Source organism: Nannobrachium achirus (assembly GCF_963921795.1).
Source record: "Nannobrachium achirus genome assembly, chromosome: 1".
Classification (NCBI taxonomy): domain Eukaryota; kingdom Metazoa; phylum Chordata; class Actinopteri; order Myctophiformes; family Myctophidae; genus Nannobrachium; species Nannobrachium achirus.
In genome coordinates this window covers 4219224-4242834 of record NC_137810.1, presented here as the reverse complement: position 1 = coordinate 4242834, position 23611 = coordinate 4219224, and the positions used below count along the sequence as shown (strand labels likewise).

The 23611-nt window shown below is 40.3% G+C and overlaps 1 protein-coding gene across 1 annotated transcript in view; it reads left to right on the top strand.

Moving 5' to 3' along the window:
• Positions 1 to 11929: 11929 nt before the first annotated feature.
• The window catches only part of LOC308306788 (protein NLRC3-like), a gene marked incomplete at both ends in the record, with an annotated part of 42725 nt that continues 31043 nt past the window's right edge, over positions 11930 to 23611 (top strand). The window contains 2 exons of the mRNA XM_080751830.1: positions 11930 to 12256; positions 12350 to 12491. Coding sequence (XP_080607956.1) covers positions 11930 to 12256; positions 12350 to 12491 — 469 coding nt within the window. The remainder of the gene's footprint in view (positions 12257 to 12349; positions 12492 to 23611) is intronic.

Sequence of the window (23611 nt, the reverse complement as noted above, 5' to 3'; positions counted from 1 at the left end):
TTTTTAAATGTACTTAAAGTAAAAGTAAGTGTAAGAGCACATGTATTATTCACATCAATAGATGAATTACTGTATTTTTCACAATTCATTTATGGACCAACTTGCGCATTAACAAACTGTGATTTTTGCAACTCGACTCAGTAAAATGATGACGGCATCACATCACACAGGACCCCCCAATTATTTTGGGGGGTCCCCAGATGATTAACTTAATGTGAAACATTGTTTTCTCACTCAACTGTAAACAAACCAACATAAAGTTTAAGTGTATAGAGGGTATCTTCACATTTAATTAAATAAAGTGACAATTTAAGGACTTTTTAATACCTCTAAAATTACAAATTAAACATTGTCAAAATTGTCAAATGTATAGAGGCAGAAATCACGTTGTGAGGCGTGAGCAATTGTAGATCTGCTATTTTCAAAAAAAAATTGCAACTTCGACTTTCCACTCTGGTGGGAGTCGACTTGTGTAATGAAGTCAACTGAGTCGACTTGTCGACTTTTTCGTTAATGCCCTGCCTTGAAACTCTTGTTTCAGATAATTTTAAGCCACCTGTACTGATGTACATACATTGAGCTACTATGTTATACAAAGCCTGCAGAAACACCTCTAAAAACTGTAATAAAATGAATGGGATCATAAAAAAGGACACTTGTGTCATTCTCACGTTTTATTTAACACCCCCCGCACACACATCACATCAGGCAAGGCATCTCAATCTCCCCCTCACACAAGGTCCTTTCATTATTCTGCATTTGAGCCACGGACCACCATTTGATGAGATTTAACCTCTCAGAGCCAAGATTTAGTCTTGTCCACACTATGGCATTAACGAAAAAGTCGACAAGTCGACTTCATTACACAAGTCAACTCCCACCAGAGAAAGTCGAAAGTCGAAGTTATATATAGTTATATAGAAAAAAGTTTCATACTGTTTCCAGGTACGTCAAATATCATCGTGTGATTAAAATGTGATTAATTGAGATTAATGTATTACAAAGCCTGCCTACTGGAATCAGTTTTAACCCTGTCAGCGCATGCACAAGTAATTTAGTTTAGGGTTAAAACTGATTCCGGTTTGGTAGTTCTGGCCAAAGTGTAGTCTGTTTTTACTACAAAATGACGTCATCCGGTCTAGACCGGATCAACCGACCTGTTTAGTAAACGAATACCAGGCTTTCCCCAGAAAGCCAGGTGACGCGAGGTTCTCTCTTAAAGACACTGATCACTATCCACCTCTTTCCGCGGGAATTTACTGGAGATTTTTTTGCACCACACTTCCGGTTAACAGCAGACATACAAGCTCACGTCGCGTCGCAGATGCAGCCGTTGTGAGCTTGTAGATCACACTCGGCTGCGGCGCCGGAAGCTCCGTCCAACTTCTGCGCAATGCATTATGGGATGTTGGAAAGTTGTGGATAAGATAATCACAATTATTTTACATATTCCTCAGAATCCTTTCCCTTCCTCTGTATGAATTAATCTGTTAATCTGTTTGGTTAAAATTGGTTTTGGTCAAAATTGGTTTCTAAAAGTCCACAAGCTCACAAGTTCACTTGCACTATAAACTATTTGCACTATAAAAGCACATTTAAAGTATTAAAAACGTAATATATACAAATGATGTATTATGATTATTGTTAACGGACATTATCATTGTCATTAATTTGTGTATTTAAGTCATCATATCTTTCTTCAAGTGCAATGTTTGGTAACAAAGTCTAAAAGGTCAACAGAAATGTAATTTCTATTCTTCTATTCTTGTGTCAACGTTCAAGGCCAATATTATTGTTGTTGATATCATTGTTTGTATGATAATGAATCATCAACTAAAATGTAATGATGGTGTCACTCCTAGAAGTGTTCAGTAGTTGTGGATGTGTCTCGTTTGGACCAAAGAGTTCTTGGCTGCTGAAGACCAAGAACTAACTAGAAAGACTGTTCCTTCGAAACAGTGTGGGCTCGCTTCCAACCCAAAACAATAATAGTAAAAGTGTCAAGTTCCCAGGCAATGCTCTCTTTCATTTTACTGACGTAAAATGGTAATGCAAATACAATGTAGACAAGCAGTGTTATTACATGAACTTAAAGGACCAGGTCACCTTTGGGACAACCAGATCTTATTTTATTGTTGTGTGGGGACACGATCAACACAATGTTGAGTTATTTTTTGTGTTCAATCTGTGTTTTTAGATATTTTAGTATTTCAGTATGCTACAACTGGTCATATGATGCATTTTGCATCATATGATGCATGAGATGATGCAATATCATGCTACAAAGCATCATATGACCAGTTGTAGCATGCTGAAATACTAAAATATCTAAAAACACAGATTGAACACAAGAAATTACAGGATTGTGTTGATCGTGTCCCACACAACAATAAAATAAGATCTGGTTGTTGTCCCAGAGGTGACCTGGTCCTTTAACGGTATGGGGGGGGTACGTTTTAGCATGAAAATATCCACCTGTTTCCGCGAGAATTTACTGTAGCATTATGTGTGGGACACATCCGGAGAACAGCAGACATACAACCTCACACCACCTGCACAATGCACGATGGGACGTTGGAAACGTGTGGATACTACCATGTTAAGTGCCAAGCAGGAGGCACATGCTCAGCAAGGTTTACTTAACTTACCGAATAAAATTTATTCTCATTTTCTGAAAATAGCACATCTACAAGCTCATAACGTGTCACATTGTATGTCAGATGCACAGTGTGTGGTTACTGTATGTTTTGTATTAATACAATCTGCAGGAGATACTACTATGATAGATAAATAAAGAAATAATTAAGATAACAATAAAAACAATGTGGACGGGTAAACAAACAAGTTCGAGACCAGTAGCATGTTGAGAACTGAAGTTATGGCTCTTTAAAGCCCGGCCATTTGGGAATTCGCAATGCTCCCCCTGGAAACAGCTCAGGGACCCACCAGAGGTCCCCGAACCACACTTTGGCAACCAGCCATGGACCCCCTGGAAACCTTTCAGGGACCCTCGGGGGTAACCGAACCACACTTTGGGAACCAGCAATGGACCCTCAAGGACCTCCAGGTTTCCCTATGTTTTGTATTAATTCTAAAATCTGCAAAGTAACAAGTAACTGAAGCAGTCAAATACTGTAATTGTAGTGGAGTATAAGTAACAAAAATGGAAAGTAAGATATGATGAAAACATAATAAAAATGGTGTCATTCTTTAGTGCTGAATTGTGCCGTAAATTTTATAATTTGTGCTGCTATCATTATTGAGATATTCTACACGACACCACTGTTCTGCTGCTATCTTCTACAATGAAATACTGCTGCACCGGCAATCAGTATACTGCTGCTAAATCTGCTAATTCATAACCATATAAATATTTATATATACATATAAAAGCACAATTGATGATTTCAACTGCACAAATTAGAGCACATCCAGCACAAAAAATGTAGACCATTTTTCCCGATTTGTAGCCAAACAATTGGGGTGCAAGCCTAAGCAAAACTATAACTTAGAATAATCCCTTATTCTTTTTAAGTAAAATTTCTAAAACACTACAAAACATGTCTCAAAGACAAATACAAGCAAACGTCTCCACAGTAACAGTTGTTTGTGTGTGTGTGTGTGTGTGTGTGTGTGTGTGTGTGTGTGTGTGCGTGCGTGCATGCGTGCGTGTGCGTGCACATTGTAGATCAACTTCATAGCAGTATTAAGTGGTCCATCTATGTTTTTTTATTAATAATAAAATCTGCAAAATAACAAGTAACTGAAGCTGTCAAATGCTGTATTTATAGTAGAGTATATGTAACAAAAATGGAAAGTAGAATAAAAGTACCTCAAAATTGTACTGTAGGTACAAGTACTTGTATATACTTGAGTAAATGTACTTGGTTACTTTGCAGCACCACTAGCCTTACATTAAGACGTCTCTGCCGAGACTTTCGCATTGTCACTGCAGGGCCGACTTATGTAAGGCTACATCACCACAGAACAGCCAATGACAGCCAAGCCTTTAATCACAGCTGTGTCAATCAGTAGAGTGTAGAGGGACATTTATTTATAGTTTTAACTATAACTATAGTTTTATACATCACACAGCTTAGACATTTGGATCAAATCAGACAGCAGACCTGTGTGAACGCATTGATATAAATAGCATATCTGAAGTGTGAATATTGCAGCCACAGCGACTTAATATAAACATGGGTCCCTTTCCTCTGTCTCACTCTCTCCCCACTCACTAAACCCATTGAAAATGCATTGGGTGCTTAAAGTTAAACATTTTTATTTTTTTATAATTAAACTACAAAACATTTCAAAACCAAAAGTACAAGCACACGTGTCCTCAGTAAGCTGAACACATAAAAATTTGAATGGTGTTGAAAGGTGTAAGCGTTTAAGAGATGAAGCGCGCCAAAGTTTTGAGGAGATACTGACTGACTGATAGATAAATAATGAAGATAACATACGTGTGCTCGCCTTCCAGGCGAGCCCACAATTATTTATGTAAGAACAAACTATTTTAAACACTTATGGCTTTTTATATGTATCTGACTCATGGACGGATTAACCCCCGCGAGGGCCCCTGGCCTATAATTTTTTAGGGGCCCCCCCACCCTCCACCATAACCTCCCTTCCTCCCGACACGCACTACCCAGCTCGAATTTTAAGCCATGATGATCATCTGTGGGCCAATTAGCCCTATTCACGACCCGCCCACTCAGCATCCCCCGGGTGCTGAAGTCCCGTTTTGAAGGGGAAAATCCTACTATAAGCCTATAGAGTTAGCACAGAAATCGCAGATTTAATGCAATTTCCGAATAGCAAAGTATAAAATACGGCTAGCATGATCAAGAACACAAGATAGTAAACAGCACAAAGCATTATAATTTACTTTACCGTTAGAAATAACGATTTGTCCAGCTATTTCTGTTATAGTTTCCCCTTCTAAATTGAAGTCAGCACCCGGGGGATACTGAGAAACGGAAGTAGGTGGGCGGGCCGTGAATAGGGCTAATAAAGCACCTGTAGACAACAGAGGAGGGGCCCACACATTTGGTTTTGAATTAACATATACATTTAATTTTAGTAAGTTGTCAATGACCACGCGGCCCAGTTCCCCCAAGGGCCCCTGAGAGCCAAGGGCCCCTGGCAACGGCCCTACCGGCCCAATGGTTAATCCAGCCCTGATCTGACTGTGCCTGATTGAGATGAACTTTTTCTATTTTCATAAAATAAAATGCTTTGTAAACATCCTAATCGTACTCTGTAGTTCGCTTAATAGATGTAAACTTTAATTAAATATTTGGCTCAGTCTGCGATTAATAAATGCATTATGATGTTAATAATAGGACATTATTTGATGCTCTATCAACAATACCATTAATATTTTACTAAATGGTTCCTGTGTAAATATATTAAAAATGTCCTTGACATGAAACAGTTTGAGCGCCACTAAGACATCAGACTCATCTTACCAGCGTTTTCAATCCTGCCATAATGTACTGTCATTCAAAAGTATGCAATATTACACAATACTAAGATTTTATATTGTACTGTCATCAGGAAACTCTGTGCTATTCTCCTGCCATAAACACAATGATCAATACATGATGTCATACAACGTCATACTGTACTATAATACTGTATATCGCCCAAACATGTAAAAGAAGATTAATGTTCTGATTTAACATCAGCCTGTTTTTACTGCAGTACCTTTGTCAACCTGTAGGTGTCCTACCAGACCACAGGAACATAACATAACTCTACTCAGAGTGGTCAAAATAATGTCCTATTAACACAACATAAGAAAGGGGAAGGTCTCATGACCCAAACTATCTAATAAATTATTCTCTTGAACTTGCAAGATCGAGGCATGTTTGGTTTCATTCTTTTCTCTATGAACTATACGCAAGGCCAGTGGTTTTCAAAGTACCCAGGGGTACATGTATTTTTCATTCAGTAGGTGGGGGTAAGTGGGGAACATAGAACCTGGGGAACATAGAACCTTTTTTTGCGGGGGTAAATAGGGAACATAGGGAACATAGAACCTGGGGAACATAGGAAATGAGCTCAGTACGGTGTTTCTCAAACTGGGGTCCAGGGACCCCCAGGGTTCCTCCAGTGGGTTCTAAATGGACCCTTACAGGTCCATGTGTTTCCATTTATTCATTCTCCAGAACCAACCGTCTCAGTTCAGTCAGTGTGTTGGTGTTTGCATGACTTTCATCACTGACTGATTATTGTTGTGATCACTGAAGTGTAGTTACCCAATGTGGCCACAGGGTGGCATCTAAGTGCAGCATCATGTAGTTTGCTTGTTAGTGCATGTTTTTTGTTCTTGAAATTACTTAAAAAATAGCACATGTACAAGCTTGTGATGTGCTGTGAGCTTGTACATCTGCTATTAGTGAATTATACAATAGGTTACAATTATTGTGGCTCTGCATATGGCATAACATGATGTTCTAAGCCAATAGCAAAGTGAGGTCTGGGGACCCCCAGGGCTCCTTGGGGGGATGATTCAATCAATTGAACCATTTTATCCATTTTTATGTTGGCTATTCAAAAATAGCATGAGCTACAAGCTCACAGCTTGTACATGTTTGAAAATATTTGAAAAAAATATCAAAAATGTTTAGAAAATTGTTTAACGCAAATGCTCTCTTCTGGGGGTCCCTGTTCAAAATCATGTTCAGATTGGGGGTCCTCGGCCAAACATTGGGGGTCCTTGGCATGAAAAGGTTAGAGAACCAAGGCTTAAAGGACATCCCTCATCTTACAGGATGTCATTTGTATAAACTGTAGATGTGAGTGGACTTTATTTAACAGACTACGTGTGTGTGTGTGTGTGTGTGTGTGTGTGTGTGTGTGTGTGTGTGTGTGTGTGTGTGTGTGTGTGTGTGTGTTTAAAGTGAAAATGGTGCATTTATATAGCGCCTCGGCTCATATATCCACCCATTCACACACACATACATTACACACACACACACACACACACACACACACACACACACACACACACACACACACACACACACACACACACACACACACACACATACATTACACTGCACACACACACACACACACACACACACACACACACACACACACACACACACACACACACACACACACACAGGGTGGGGATGGTGTTACGTTACAGCACACACTTGTGTTTGTCTTTCTCTCCTGATTTCGTCAAACTGGAGAAACTCCTGTTTAGTTTAAAGACCTACCGTCTGTTCTGTTTTATACACTCCTGTAGTCTTTTGCAGTGTTTCTCAAATGGGGGTACGTGTACACCTAGGGGTACGTGAGAAAAACTAGAAAATGGCAATATTTAAGCTATTTTACTGACAGACTTTGTGGGAACCTTCTCATTTGTAAATTGTTAAAGCAACCTAGAAATACTGTTCCTACAAAACAGTGTGGGCTCGCTCGTGACTATATTCTAATCTACAGTGTGCTAACTGTCATGTGAAGCTCAACCAATACTCCAGCTAACACCACTCCCAGATTTTCCACACCTCAATTGCACCTCATTGGCCCTGCCTTTGTACTGTCTGCGACGGAACTCACTATATAAATATATATATATATAAATAATGAAGATAACATAGTGTTCTCGCCTTTCAGGCGAGCCCACAACAATAACTAAAATAAAAACTCTTAATCAAATAAATTGTTCAACGTGACTATATTCTGAAGCGTGCTAACTGTCATGTGAAGCTCAACCAATACTCCAGCTAACACCCCTCCCAGATTTCCACCAATTGCGCCTCATAGGCTAAGGGCCCTGCCTTTGTACTGTCTGCGGCACAAATATGTGACAGAACTCACAAATATGTGACAGAACTCACTATATATATATATATATCTATACTATAATTTTGCGAATGTCTGTCTGTCTGTCTGTCTGTCTGTCTGTCTGTCTGTCTGTCTGTCTGTCTGAAACAGCGTTTCTCCTCAGTGGCTGGAGCAATTGATCTGAAATCGCATCACCATTAGCATATGAACACACCTAACATAACTGTGAAGCCCGTTTGTCACTTTCACAAATCGTATGCTGTATATTAGCATTTTTATGGTGTATCTACTATCTATTCTGCATCTAGCATGAGGCACATCTATTCTGCATATAGCATGAGGCAACATGTTTAACCAGCTCTCTCTGTGTGTGTGTGTGTGTGTGTGTGTGTGTGTGTGTGTGTGTGTGTGTGTGTGTGTGTGTGTGTGTGTGTGTGTGTGTGTGTGTGTGTGTGTGTGTGTGTGTGCAGGCAGGCAGGCGGGTGGGCGGGCGGGCGGGCTGGGGGGGTAGCCATTAAACGAAACGGGTATTTCTTACATTGATGCTCCTACATATTATCATGCAAGCACCAGTTAAAGTTACTTTCCATCCCTCATATACTGTATGCAGCACAGTGCACATCCCATAACCCACACACTGCACATCATTTTGGAGCTCATATCTTTGAACGGGTAAGGGCTAGTTTATATAATAATGAGGATAACATAGTATTCTCGCCTTTAAGGCGAGCCCACAATGATATCAATACCGTGACTCGTACCACTGTCATTGAATAGGAAGCAGTTATTTGCTATTATGCTGTTTTATTGTGAACATATTGGCATTGGAACTGGACTTTTGGTGTAAATATGTCATAGCAAAATGCTGTATTCAGGGGAACCACTGGTCTGGTCACTAGACCAGTGACCAGTGGTCTAGTGTGTAATCACTAGACTCTAGTGATTAATTTAGACCACCACTCCATTATTCTGTATAAGAATTTGTCTTTAAAACATTGAAATGTAGACACCCCCCACCCATTAATTATGATTAGATCTAGTTGATCCTGGGGAAACATTTAGCTCCTCCTATGTGACCTCAATCACAGTTAGAGGAGAGGAGAGAAGAGGAGAGGAGTAGGAGAAAATGTTAAAACAATATAATAATTTTATATAATAAAAATTGAGTGCGTGGCCATGGCATGCACACTGACTGCACACAGAGTAAGAAAGTTATTATATGCCATACGTTGTGTTTTGCTCTGCAGTGCCTCTGTGTATGTTAGTGACACCCGACACCCTTTGAGTTAGCTCCGCCCCAGTCGATCTGCAAGCCCACAACACACTGCTGATATAACGTGGTGTGGACTTGTAGGTTAGCTTTTTTCCCCCTGCACGAGACAAACAGCAGACACTAGCAAGCAGACTCTATGGTGTTGGGTTGGGTATAGACACAAGTGGTGTTTCCATAAACTTATTCGAATTAGGGAAGCGAATTATCAGAAATACGCATTAAGACAAAGCGAATTTAGCATGTTTCCATTTGCGGGTGTCATTCGAATTAGCAACGTTCGCAAGAGTTGATCGGGGTGATTTTTTTCAGACCGAACCTGAGCACTGCACCGTCTGCACGTCTGACTGCTGTGACTCGGTCGCTGTCTAGTAGTGGGAAGAAGGGATTATCGATCATGGCCCCAAATAACTTTTAAATATATTACAATTGGCGACGAGTCTCTTACGAAATTGGCAAGAGTTCCTCTCAATACATAAAGCTACCGGTTGACCGGGAAAACCGCGGTCGCGTCGCTGCACAGTGCAAGTTTCAGCGTCCTCTGGAAGGTCAGGTGGCCGATCTGCAAGCTCACAACGCGGCGCGGAGACGTGGATACGAGCTGCTGTGCCTGTGAGCTTGTAGATTGGGCACGTCAGGCACGCAACACCGTGGGATGAGGAAGGGTTCGCTCGCCACCGATGGCTTGAGGTGAAAACGGGAGGAATTTACACATGGTCCGTGTCACTCCGTGTGTAACAAACAACAGGTTTGTTTTGTGGGCTAACGCTATACCATGGACAAAGCGGCAGGGGATGAGGAAATGGACCTAGAACGTCATAATCTATTCGCATTTATTGTCTGACCCGTTTCCATTCACTTGAGCGCATTTAGTTTATTCGATAAAGGCTCAAAATCCTCCTCCTCCAAGCGGATAACCTTTTTTGCGGATAATGAAAGTTTATTCGCATTTTGAAGTGTTTCCATAAAAACATTTTGCGAATAAGCCGTTAATGCGCAAAAAGTGGCTTTATGGAAACGCCACTATAGACAGAGCTTGTAGGTCGGCTATTTTCACTACTAATTATTTGTGTTTGGATCAGAAATTAATATTATGTAATAATTCAGTTCCACAGTCACTTGTTAGTTAAATAAAAACGTTTCCTTATGGATTTAGTCAACAATGACAATCCAAGTCAAATATAGCATTTTTAATATTGCTACTCTGTGAAAGCCAATATATATATATATATATATATATATATATAGGCATAAAAGGGATTATGTTAGTGTGGTTCCCCTACTTGATATGGGCATACCCATATATGGATGCCACATCGACTACATACAATGCCTTTTATGCCCATGTATGGAGGTCCCTGTCTGTAGAACCAGCCACACTGGTTAGACTGACATTTATAGTCTATATAAGTTATATAGACTTAGGTGTCTTAATAGTAAGTAAAGTAAGTATAAGTACTTAATTTATAAGTAAAGTAAGTATAAGTACGTACTCAACTTTACTTTGTTTAATTATCACACACACACACACACACACACACACACACACACACACACACACACACACACACACACACACACACACAGGGTGGGGATGGTGTTACGTTACAGCACACACTTGTGTTTGTCTTTCTCTCCTGATTTTGTCAAACTTCTGTAGAACCAGCCACACTGGTTAGACTGACATTTATAGTCTATATAAGTTATATAGACTTAGGTGTCTTAATAGTAAGTAAAGTAAGTATAAGTACTTAATTTATAAGTAAAGTAAGTATAAGTACGTACTCAACTTTACTTTGTTTAATTATCACACACACACACACACACACACACACACACACACACACGCGCGCGCACACACACACACACACACACACACACACACACACACACACACACACACACACACACACACCACATGTCCACTCCTCACCCTAATGAGCAATGGGTTTCAGAAGATAAGCCACTCCTCCTCGACTCTTTGCACATGTATTTCTGCCATGCACATCAGCAGCATCTGAACAGTCAGGGGACAACCTACAACCTTTAACAATGGATTCACAAAGTCAACCTACAACCTTTAACAATGGATTCACAAAGTCATGTCAATTCCAAAATGTTGACTTTCACTACAAAAATGCAGTGTTATTTTATCTATGGTATTGATTGATTAAAGAGTTTATTAGCAGTTTGCAATAGAAAAAAATCGCACCCGTGCGAAGTGAGCGGTGCAAATATATTTAGGGAGATACATTGTGGACAATTTTCAAGCCTTGTTTTTCTTTAAATAATCATATATGCTTTGTGTGTCTTCAATCAAATGGCCGTGATCAATCAATAGCTGTTCTAACCATGAATTAGCCGAATTCAACATGAGTAGTTTAGTATTCACAATCGCCAAGTCAGCATTTATCAGCATCGTCAAGCTAGCATTCACAATCACTAGGTTAATAATTAATATTCACAATATACATCATCAATATAAACCAATTCCATTCAATCATTTACATGATGTCATTTCTACATCACAATAGATGATATATAGGAAACATGATCAGACTTCCAACAATTAGGAAGTCTCCATAATAGGGTTAAGGTTAGGGTTAGGGTTAGGGTCAGTGGTGCCACAGTTTTGTACTAGTATAATACCTGATGATCGTATTTTAGGGGGAGTGAAATCATGGCACTTAACAGCCAGTTAGCCAGCAAGAGGAGCCTCGGGCAAAGTCTCTGCCAGAAAGAGACCAGAAGGCAGGGGATGGGATAGACGGTGCGTGGCCTGCCTGGCGGAGGACTGTCAGCTAGGTCCCTGGATCTAACTAGGAGCTTTTGAGGGGGGGCTATTGGTCCATGCACGTGCACTGCTGGCTCACCTGCTCCAAGGAACCTGACCCACAAAAGGCCACCCTGGCAAAGTTGGTACATACGCCAAATAACGGTTCTGCTGAGCTCGTGGCTCTCCAGAGGGACCAGGGTGAGGATGGCGAGGAGATTCTGTCCTTTGAGTTTCAGAAGATCCGCTACGTCTTCGACCGAGAGGAGAAGAAATGTTTCCTCCCGGTGGCGTTCCCCATCAGCCACCCAATGAGCCACTTCCAGGTGTGGCGTGGCTACCAGGAGGAGACAGACCTGAGAGCGGCAGAGAAGCGATACGGCACCAACCGCGCTGAGATGATGGTGCCTGATTTCCTGGAGCTCTTCAGGGAGAGAGCCACCGCCCCCTTCTTTGTGTTCCAGGTGTTCTGTGTGGGGCTGTGGTGTCTGGATGAGTACTGGTACTACAGTGTGTTCACACTCTTCATGCTGGTGGTGTTTGAGGCCTCGCTGGTCCAGCAGCAAATGAGGAACATGTCTGAGATCCGCCGCATGGACCATAAGGACCATAAGCTGGATTTTGCCATGTCTACATCCGGTACCTAAAGATTAGAATACATGAGGATAATGCATTCTAATGACCCTGAAAGGTCATGTTCAGATACTTTGAAGACAAAGTCATTCGAAAAGACAAGTCTGGCATGTGGCAGAGTGTTATTTCTGACGATATTTGATGTCTTCTTGCAAAATGATGGCTGAGAAGCCCAAGACCAAAGAGCATGAAGAGCAGCTGGAATGTCATACACAGTTTCTATTGCTTTACTTGACAATGACAAAAGGATCTGTAGAGTTGCAGACAAATACTGGACTTGTTTGGTCGAGACTTTCCCACATCTGCTGTGGAGTGGTTCTAGACATTCTAGACATCTTGCAAACATTCTCTCTGTCACTCAGTGCTGACATCCGCAAGGATCTGCCAAACATGACATTATTATAGGTATCACCTTCATGATCACTGTCCCAGTTTAGCCAGAAGGCTGGCAAGATGAGAGACCGATTGTACAAAATTCAACAGTAGTTGCAGATCCAAAGAGGAGAAGGAGGTTCTATTGTATTTTCGCTCCCATGAAGTGTCCAGGATATGGGGTTGGTTAGGCGTGGTAAAGCTCGTACTTCGATCTACATGATAATCATAAGCTGTTTATTTATATTCTTTGAATTTCAAAATTGTCTTGAGCTGGATATCTCTATAATACATGAAAACAAACCACACTTTTAGACAGGGCCCTGTGATTAAAGCGCTCTGTCTAAAAGTGTGGTTTGTTTTCATGTATTATAGATAAATACATGACTCATACAATTGAGAAATTCAAAGAACGTCCTGACCTGACTCCTGTCCTGTCCTGATCTAATACAATTTTGAAATTCAAGGTTAGCACCGCTCAATAATTTTTTATGACGTATTTAGGCGGCCTAAACGCGTTCTAAATCAGAGTTAACCAATCGGGTGCCTATGTGACTATGACATCATGGACAGATCAACAGAATCGAAGTGTTTCATTGGTCTAGCGGACTCATGTCATCATCATTTATGACATCATGGTTTTGGTAAAAAAGCGGTCTATAGGAGCGGTTAGCACCGCTCAAAAAAGTACAGTTTCGTGACAGCACAAATCACTGGTACAAGTAAAAGGAGATCCTAGTAAGCTTTACGGCTTATTTCCACAGGAACCACTTTATGTATCTCATATAGGTCTAACATTGAAAGACAGAGGGATAGAACAGAGTACTTTGCATAGGATAACATCAATTATAAAAGCAGAAAAGAAAATAATAAAAAACGGGGCAGTAAAAACAACAGATGGGTCTAGTCTATTTAGGCCTGAGGGTGACTTTTCAGACCAATGTTGAAGGAGGTTAGGGATTTGCTCTCCTTTAAGGCCTGCGTAGGGCGTTCCACATGTTGGTGGTATAGCAGAAGAACGAATTAGAGCCTTGTTTAGTGGTAAATTTAGGTTGATCGTGATTAGTGGAGCTGCCTCTGGTGTTGTGATCGTGAACATCCTTGACCTTTAAGAAGTAGTTTGTCAGGTACATGGGTATCTTGGAGGTGTAGTGTATCTTGTACACCAGTAGTTAGTCAGGTACATGGGTATCTTGGAGGTGTAGTGTATCTTGTACACCAGGCCCATTGCAAGATGCTGTACTCTGTCATTAGTTTATTGTTATGTGGTATTCATAATCATAATGCTTTAATGTTCCAAATCTCCCTGCCTCCCTCCCTCTCTCTACTTTACTGTAAACCACGTGTCTTCAGCAGCAGTTGAGTTGGCCCATGGCCATGTGCATTGTGCAACTGCCAGAGAGAGAGAGAGGGGGGGGGGGGGGGGGGGCGGAGAGCCGGACACACACGCACGCACGCACGCACGCACGCACGCACACACACACACACACACACACACACACACACACACACACACACACACAGAGTCAGAGAGAGAGAGGGAGAGAGAGAAAGGGGGGAGGTGTTTAAAATGCTTGTCGCAGAGTCGGTGGAGAAAGGAAACATGCACAGACTGGATAACCCAACAACACGATATGCCTACGGAATATTATGGAACACCAGCGATGGTTATGGAGGGACTGCTACCCGTTTAGGGTAATTACTGTACTTTATGTTTTAGTTTATAATCACTGACTGTACTTTATGTTTTAGTTTATAATCACTGACTGTACTTTATGTTTTAGTTTATAATCACTGACTGTACTTTATGTTTTAGTTTATAATCACTGACTGCACTTTATGTTTTAGTTTATAATCACTGACTGCACTTTATGTTTTAGTTTATAATCACTGACTGTACTTTATGTTTTAGTTTATAATCACTGGACTGTACTTTATGTTTTAGTTTATAATCACTGACTGTACTTTATGTTTTAGTGTAGTTCTACTGAGGCTACAGTCATGTTGTGTTGGAGGAGGGGAATTACACTTGGAATAGCCTCGGAAACCCAGGCTTCTTGTAATGTCAGTTATAGACAGTGTTGGATGAGTATAGTGACAGAGACTCCGAGTCTATCTCTGACAGTCTCAGACTGTCAGAGATAGACGTTTAGGCTACGCCTTGGCCAGGAACGATGTCTAGCAGATTCTAGCCTAATAATAAAGTATGGCCGAGTTGTTAATAGAACTTCACGACCGTTTTGAATGCAACTTCAAAACCTGGGTGTCATTAACAATAACAACAACAGCAGCAGCAGCAGTAGCAGTAGCCTAGTCAGTGAGAAAGATATGCCGTGAATAAGATTAAGAATATAGACTGAATATTAACAACATCTATCTAAGCCCATCCTCACCTCCCCTTCCCACTGTAAATATCTGCTTCTTCTGTTTATTTTATTGGTGTCGGGCAGATTCGCCTAAAACTATTGATGTGGTTAAGGAGTTCATAGGATAGCCGTGTGTAGGACTAATGGTCACCGTTTGACAGCCAGGTAACACCACTGTCACAGTCACTGTAATATTTAAATGACAAAGAGATAATATGCAAACATGGACAGTCAGTCTGACAGCAGAATTGAGAGTAGGAGAAATGAGTCTTCAACTGCGGTGAAAAGACTCTTGTCTGTGTGTGTGTGTGTGTGTGTGTGTGTGTGTGTGTCTGTCTGTCTGTCTGTCTGTCTGTCTGTCTGTCTGTCTGTCTGTCTGTCTGTCTGTCTGACTGCCTGTCTGTCTATTGTGTGCTAGTGCAACGGTTCTCAACCTGTGGTTCGGGGGCCCAAATTATTTTAGGGGGGTCCCCAGATGATTAACTTAATGTGAAACATTGTTTTCTCTCTCAACAGTAAACAAACCAACATAAGGAGAGGGTAATTTGGCCAAATTGTCAAATATTAGATGCAGACATTTTTAACATAGCAGATCTACATGCTCACAACGTCTCGTTGCGAGGCGTTGTGAGCATGTAGATCTGCTGTTGTCCCAATCAAACCGTGTTATACAAAATGTAATGGTTCAGGGTGGGGGTCCCCGGTTAAAATATGATTATTTGGGGGGTCGTGGTCTGAAAAGGTTGAGATTGAGAAGCACTGGGCTATAGTGTGCCTACAGTAAAAAGACAACAAATGCATGGCGTTGTATTTGAGCTTGTTTTCATGCTGGGTGAATCCTGTCCTCACGTCAGTCAGCCCAATGATCTTCTATTGTGTGTTTAAACACTGACTACAGTTATAGCATAGGCTACTCATAACATAATAACTTGGGGGTGGAAATGAGACATGTTGGGACTTTCCCAACTCGTTCCCTGACTCTTATGTGTTGGTTCCTCTGTGTAGAATAGATGAGATGATATTAGGGGTGTAACGATACATTTTAATAGCGATTCGATACATATCACGATACATGGTTGACGATACGATACATGGACAATATTGGTTCATTCATGGCAATACGATACGATTCGATTTAATTATTTGAAATCGTTATAGTAACAATTTTTAGCAAATAAATTAAATCTGTGTGAAAGGTGTGGATAGTGCAGCTTTTTAAGGGAAACATGTATTATTATGGATATAAATAAGTAAAGACAGTGATTATCTGCCAAATACAAGGACATTGTATATTGACAAACCTGCACCTTGACATGAACCCAGAGATTACAAACATTTATCGATAGCTATGGACAGGAAAAGTAATTAAACCCCTCCTTTAAATGTTTTCTTCTTAAAAATAGGTATAGGTAGGATCATTACAATCGATTCTTTGCACTGCCGATTCGATACGATACAAAATAAAACAATACGATTTGATTTTTGCTGTTTTCATTTCGATTTTTTAAGTTAAAAACGATATTTCGATACAGTTACTATATCGTTACACCCCTACATGATATCATCTAACTGACTGTAGCCCTAGAGCTGTAGAGGCGGGTCAAAGTCACATTATAAGGAAATTAAAGTGCGCAGCTCGGGAACCATTTTGAGACACGACAACAACTGTGAACTTGACAGTCTGTGCGGATGACAAAACAAAACAGAATGGACCAAACTTCTTAACCAACTTTACGTAAAGTAAGTGTTGTTGTTTTAATATTCACTACTAGAACCACTTGGTTCTCACAGGAACAGTTTATAGGCTACTTTATGCTTCTGGTTTCTACTAAAGCTACCACTCCCTGTTGTCTAGTCTGCCTGTCTGTACTTGTTCTCTGTGGTTAATCTGGTTATGAATCTTATGATTGATGTCACCAGCAAAATACTTATTTAGACAGAGTAGAACATTATGAAATAATTATGTTGATTATTTAGCCCTATAAGTGACGTGTGTATTTGGTATAATTATTTATGACCTTTTATGACGGTAAACCTGCTGCTTCAGCGTTGCACTCTGCAGTCTTTTCCCACTCGGCTGAAACCTTGACGGTTTCATCGTGAGTTAACAGTGTCATCCGGTCTGGAGCCCGCCTACTGTATCCTGTTATTTGCGCGCACACACACACACACACACACACACACACGCACACGCACACGCGCACACGCACACGCACACGCACACGCACACACACACACACACACACACTGCTAGCGGAATGGAGCACACGTTTCCGTTGCAGACCAGATGTGCAACATGCAGAAAGACTTGATCCCAGTTTCTATGGTCTGCTCTGCTTGAATATAAGAGGAGGCTGCCTATGTCTGCCTATGACTCACCTTTTCAGACTCCACCTAAACCCATAGCACTACTGAAACACTCAATGACCATACATGAAGCTAGTTAGCATTGTTTTAGGTTTTTAGAATCTCTTTTTCTTTACTGATTATATATATATTTTTTATTTAGTTTTTGGATTGATATTCATATGCGTTTGTTATATTGTTGTTGATGTACTGACATGTTATATTGTTTATTATAGTGATGTATTATCTGCTTATTGTAAGTCGCTTTGGATTAAAAGTGTCTGCTAAATGCCTAAACTGTAAACTATGTGAGGGAGAAGTTGTTTTAAGGGTGTGGTGTGGTTTGGTTGGTTTCCTTTTGAGTATTTAGTGTTTGTGAATGTAGTAAGCAATGTTACAATTAACAGTTATGGAATAAAAATAATTGTAATCCAATCAAGAAAAATATGTACTGTATATTTTAAATATTTTAATACAAAGGAACTGTTGAGCTAGCTGACATCTCAAAGCTGCCAGCAGTCCATGACTTGTTTTAGTGAATGAAACATTATTTTAACCAGGGTACAGTATGTTAATCAATATTATTATTAACATGATATTCAAAGGTCTACCTTGTTCTGTTGGAACATGAGCGTCTCCCTGTTCTTCTATTGTGATATTTCAATTCTGTGGTGCAGTAGGACACCTGTTGGTTGACAAGAGCTACTGCATGCATCTGCATCTACTGTAGTCTCATCATTATGATGGTGATATTGTTGTTCATCTACTGTAGTCTCATCATTATGATGGTGATATTGTTGTTCATCTACTGTAGTCTCATCATTATGATGGTGATATTGTTGTTCATCTACTGTAGTCGCATCATTATGATGGTGATATTGTTGTTCATCTACTGTAGTCTCATCATTATGATGGTGATATTGTTGTTCATCTACTGTAGTCTCAGCATTATGATGGTGATATTGTTGTTCATCTACTGTAGTCTCAGCATTATGATGGTGATATTGTTGTTCATCTACTGTAGTCTCATCATTATGATGGTGATATTGTTGTTAATCTACTGTAGTCTCAGCATTATGTGGTGATATTGTTGCCTCATAGCAGCTCACAGTTAATATTTCAACATATCATCCTATGTCATTGGCATATTGATAATACAGAATGAGATTGAACATATTACTGACACTGTTCTAGTTGTTGTCGGCAACTAAACAAACAAAAAAAAGGCGGCCAGGTGCGAGGCCTTGTCAACCGCACCACTTGCACAACCCTAGTGGCTGCTCTGTGTGTGTGTGTGTGTGTGTGTGTGTGTGTGAGTGTGTGTGTGTGTGTGTGTGTGTGTGTGTGTGTGTGTGTGTGTGTGTGTGTGTGTGTGTGTGTGTGCGTGTGCGTGTGCAGGCTTGTGCACACATAGACATCAAATGGGGCTTGAGCCCCTGCCCTTTTATCTCTCTATAAAAAAGTGCCCTCTCCAGACCATGAATGCAGTTTTTACTATGGTGAAAGAAATGCAAATGCTCTCTTTCCATGCCATAACTGAAGGCAGCATTCAAGAGAATGCCATGTCCAAACTAGGGCATTCACCAAATATTCAAATATTCAAATATCAAAGTCACTATTCGAACTTTTTCACAGAAGTCGAATATTCGCTTATTTCTTTATTTATTTTTCTCTTAAAAAATATATAGTTTATAAAGTTTGGGTAGATAGGAAGTCATAATAATGAGTTGTCAATGCCCCTGGTGGATGAATTTGTTAATGCTCTATACCAGGGGTTCTCAAACCTTTTTAGGCTGTGACCCCCAAAATAAATATATTTGAACTGGGGACCCCCACCCTGACAAGCATTTAGAATTGTAGTTATTACATTTAATGTGACTCGGTTCCGCAGATAAATATTGTAAAAATAGCAGATCTACATGTGTTGTGAGCATGTAGATCGGCTATTTTCACAATGTTCACCTCTTGCTTACTTAATATTTGACAGTTTGGCCAGTCCTGCCGAATATTCAACTATTCAAATACTTTGAGGTTGAATAATTCGAATTCTAAAAATCACTATTCGTGAATGGCCTAGGCCTAGTCCAACTCTCTTGAACTTGAATGCAGCATGTTATTATGTTGAAAGAACTTATATTGAAAGCATTACCCTCTCTGTGTAGAAATCCATGCCGTTACACCACATCTACAGTATTCACTTGATTGCTTAGTTCAGTGTGGTATCAAGCTCCGTAAATAACCGACCTCCAAGCTCACAACGCGGCGCGGCGCAGCGCCAGCGTCACGTGTGCGCGCGCGCGCGCGTGTGTGTGTTTTGTACATTCATTCATTAATCATTTACTATTTTCTGCTAACCTTGACAGGTTAAATAAAGACCAAAGATGAGTGAGTGTGTGGAGAGAGAGGAGGAGGAGGGAAGAGACAAACATCTCATCCACAGAGCAGAGTCTCCAACAGCCAGCTGTGGGTCTAAAGATGAACCTGGACCTCCACGCTTAAAGTAAGACAATCCTCCTGTACCATATACACACCATGGCAGTGGTGTAAAGTAACTAAGTACACTTTTGAGGTATTTATACTAGGGCTGGGACTTTAACTGATTAATTGCGATTAATTAATGACAGAACATTAACGCGATTAAAAAAATTACTTATTTTAATCGCACTTAGTTTTTGCACCACAGAACCTTCAGTTTCGGGCAAACCGATCATAGCGATGCACCAACGAAGAAGAGACAACAAACGCAAAGGGAGAAGTAGCCGATCAGAGCGCTTTGCTTTGCCCAGTGGATGCGAAATTTAGATTAAAAAAACTCACTTGTTGATTCACTCGTACAACAAAATGTGTTTTACTTGAAAAAAAAGCTTCTCAGGTCAAATATTTATATGCGATTAAACATGCGATTAATTTCGATTAATTAATTACAAAGCCTCTGATTAATTCGATTATTTTTCTAATCGAGTCCCAGCCCTAATTTATACTTTATGGGTACATCCAATTTGCAGTACTTTTACTTCTACTCCACTACAATTATATGACAACTTTAATTATGGCTTTTTAAGAAAGTCCAAAGCAAAGCCCATTGCCTCCAAAGCATGCTAAAGCTCACTTAGCGCCGAGCGAGCCAGATTTCAATATGAATCTGCGCTTATAACGCCAGGAAATAGCTATATTGAATCCCCAAAATCACATTACATAAACAGGTACACGTGCCTGCGGATGCCACAAGATGACCACTAGAGTGAGCCATAGCTCATAGACTTTCCATGGTCCCATGTTAAGTCAGAATAAAAAACAAGGTTCATGACATAACAGGATGGTACAATGACATGCTCTCCATTGACATTCAATGGACAGGCCGCGGGCCGCCATTTGAGCTCAATACTGCTCAATTCGTGCTTGATCGTCTCAAACCACCATTGGTATGGGCATCGGAACGTATATAGATGCCACACAGAAAGTTTCCGAATCAAAATCCGACCTAGTGAAGCTACGTGAGGGTCGGATGGTTTGCATTGAGCCTAGCGGCTAACAGAGGCCTACGTAAACAGGAAGCTATGGCTTAAAGGTGACGTCATAATCGTATCCTTTTTTTTCACGGTTTTCATCTGTATGCTAGTCGAAGGTAAGCTAACCGTTCCGCTCCGTCTATCAACCCAAATTAAAAGCTTAAACAATGCTTTTATATAAAAGTCGCTCCGAGTCGCTCGGCACTAAACGCCATCATTAGTTAGTCGCCCCGAAAGTCGCTCGGCGCTAAGTGAGCTAACATGTCTTTTACGTTTCTTACTCAGTCACATTGTTGGAAGTGGAGGACATATGGTCAAGAGATGAGGACAGGGGAATTGGGAGGAGAGGGGTCTATGTGTTCATTCACATGATCATTGTATGAATATTGTTGTGATTCCAGAAGTGTTGACCACAGAGCAGAGTCTCCAACACCCAGCTGTGTGTCTATGAAGAGTGACTGGTCTATGGGAAATCCTCCTCACTTCAGTGAACCTGGACCTCCACACACACAGTATGTCAATCCTCCTATTAACACTATACAATATACACAACACCATAACACAATACACAGTCTAATAACAGTATCCTCCCCTTTCAAGCTTTATTCATAGCAGTGGTTCTCAACCTTTTCAGGCCTTGACCCCCAAAATAATCATATTTGAATCAGGGACCCCCACACCCTGACTTGGAATGTAGTAGTTGAGGCATTCAATTTAGTTTCACTCCGTTCCATAGATAAATAGAGTGAACATAGAAGATCTACAAGCTCACAACGCCTTGAGATGTGAGGTGGTGTGAGCTTGTAGATCGGCTATTTTCAAATGTACTTTCTTGTTGTACAATTTACTGTGAGTGAAAGAATTGAGTGGGCCAACAAATGATCATGAACACATTGACTTCACAATGATAATTGTATGAATATTGTTGTGATTCCAGAAGTGTTGACCACAGAGCAGAGTCTCCAACACCCAGCTGTGTGTCTATGAAGAGTGACTGGTCTATGGGAAATCCTCCTCACTTCAGTGAACCTGGACCTCCACACACACAGTATGTCAATCCTCCTATTATACAATACACACTATAACACTATACAATATACTAGGGATGACCAAATGGAGAATCTTTCTTAACCGATAACCGTAAGGCCCTATCGGTTAATTAACCGTTAACCGTTAAGGACATGTGTTAAAAAATAAGCTATTTTAGAGATTTAAAAAAGGAAAATACACCATACTGTTTTTCCCCATAATAAAGTGCCATATTTACACACTAAAAACAATAAAACTATAGGAGAAACAAGAATACAAATGTTTCCTAAAAGAAATGTGTTTTTGCAAAGAAACAATGGGATTGAAATAAAAAGTCTAATGTGATGTGGCTGTGCCAGGCACGTGCACACATAGACAAAAGGGGGCTTGAGCCCCTGCCCTTTTATCCAAGTGCCCTCTTCAGACCATGAATGCATTTCTTTTTTACTATGGTAAAATAAATGCAAATTTCCCCTTTCCATACGATAACTGAAGGCTGCATTCAAGAGAATTGTCCACCTTACTTTTTTATAGTTTGATTACTTTTGATGGAGTAATAAAGGGTTCTTTTCTTCAACTTTTTCAACTTTTTTTGGATTTTTTTATGAAAAAGGTTTCTTAAATTGTCACTGTCATTTGGCGACCCCCCAAAAATCATATGGGGACCCTCCTGGGGGTCCCGACCCACAGGTTGAGAACCACTAATCTATAGAATTCAAGGTACTATGTGTGCTGTTTGTGAAAGAATTGTCCAATTCACAATGTGTTCAATATACAGACTGACTGTGTGTACTTTGTTTATATGATTTTATTTCATTCATGTTGACATTCATTCAGTAATCATTGTGTCGTGTTCCTTTGTTTACATGAAGTTCAACTATACAACAATGTACAGGAGATAAACCCTGAGATGTTGTGCTATGTTATTGTTCTGTAATGGGACAACAAATGATCATGAACACATTGACTTCACAATGATCATTGTATGAATATTGTTGTGATTCCAGAAGTGTTGACCACAGAGCAGAGTCTCCAACACCCAGCTGTGTGTCTATGAAGAGTGACCTCTCTAAACATCATCCTCCAGACTTCAGTGAACCTGGACCTCCACACACAAGGTAAGATCACCTACGTATATCTGTGAAGTTCACCTGGAAAGTGTTTGGTTAGAGATATGGACTGTAAGAAAATACCAAATACACACATTATAGTGAAACACTGATCTTCTGTGGAACAACACAAACAATGTCTTGTACCTGCTCACAGATGTGGACAGTAGGGATGGGATAATATCCCTGTTATCGTTTATCGTTTAATCGTTATCGTTATCGTTTATCGTGATAAAAAAGATTTAATTCATTGTGATATCGTCCTCCGTCATTCACTGGGATCAATTCACCTTTAATTTACTGAGCTGCATATCCGGTACCATTTAAACACGCTATAATTGGTAAAAGATACTTATACTATATGTACTTGATACAGTCTTTTTTTCACTTTTTTT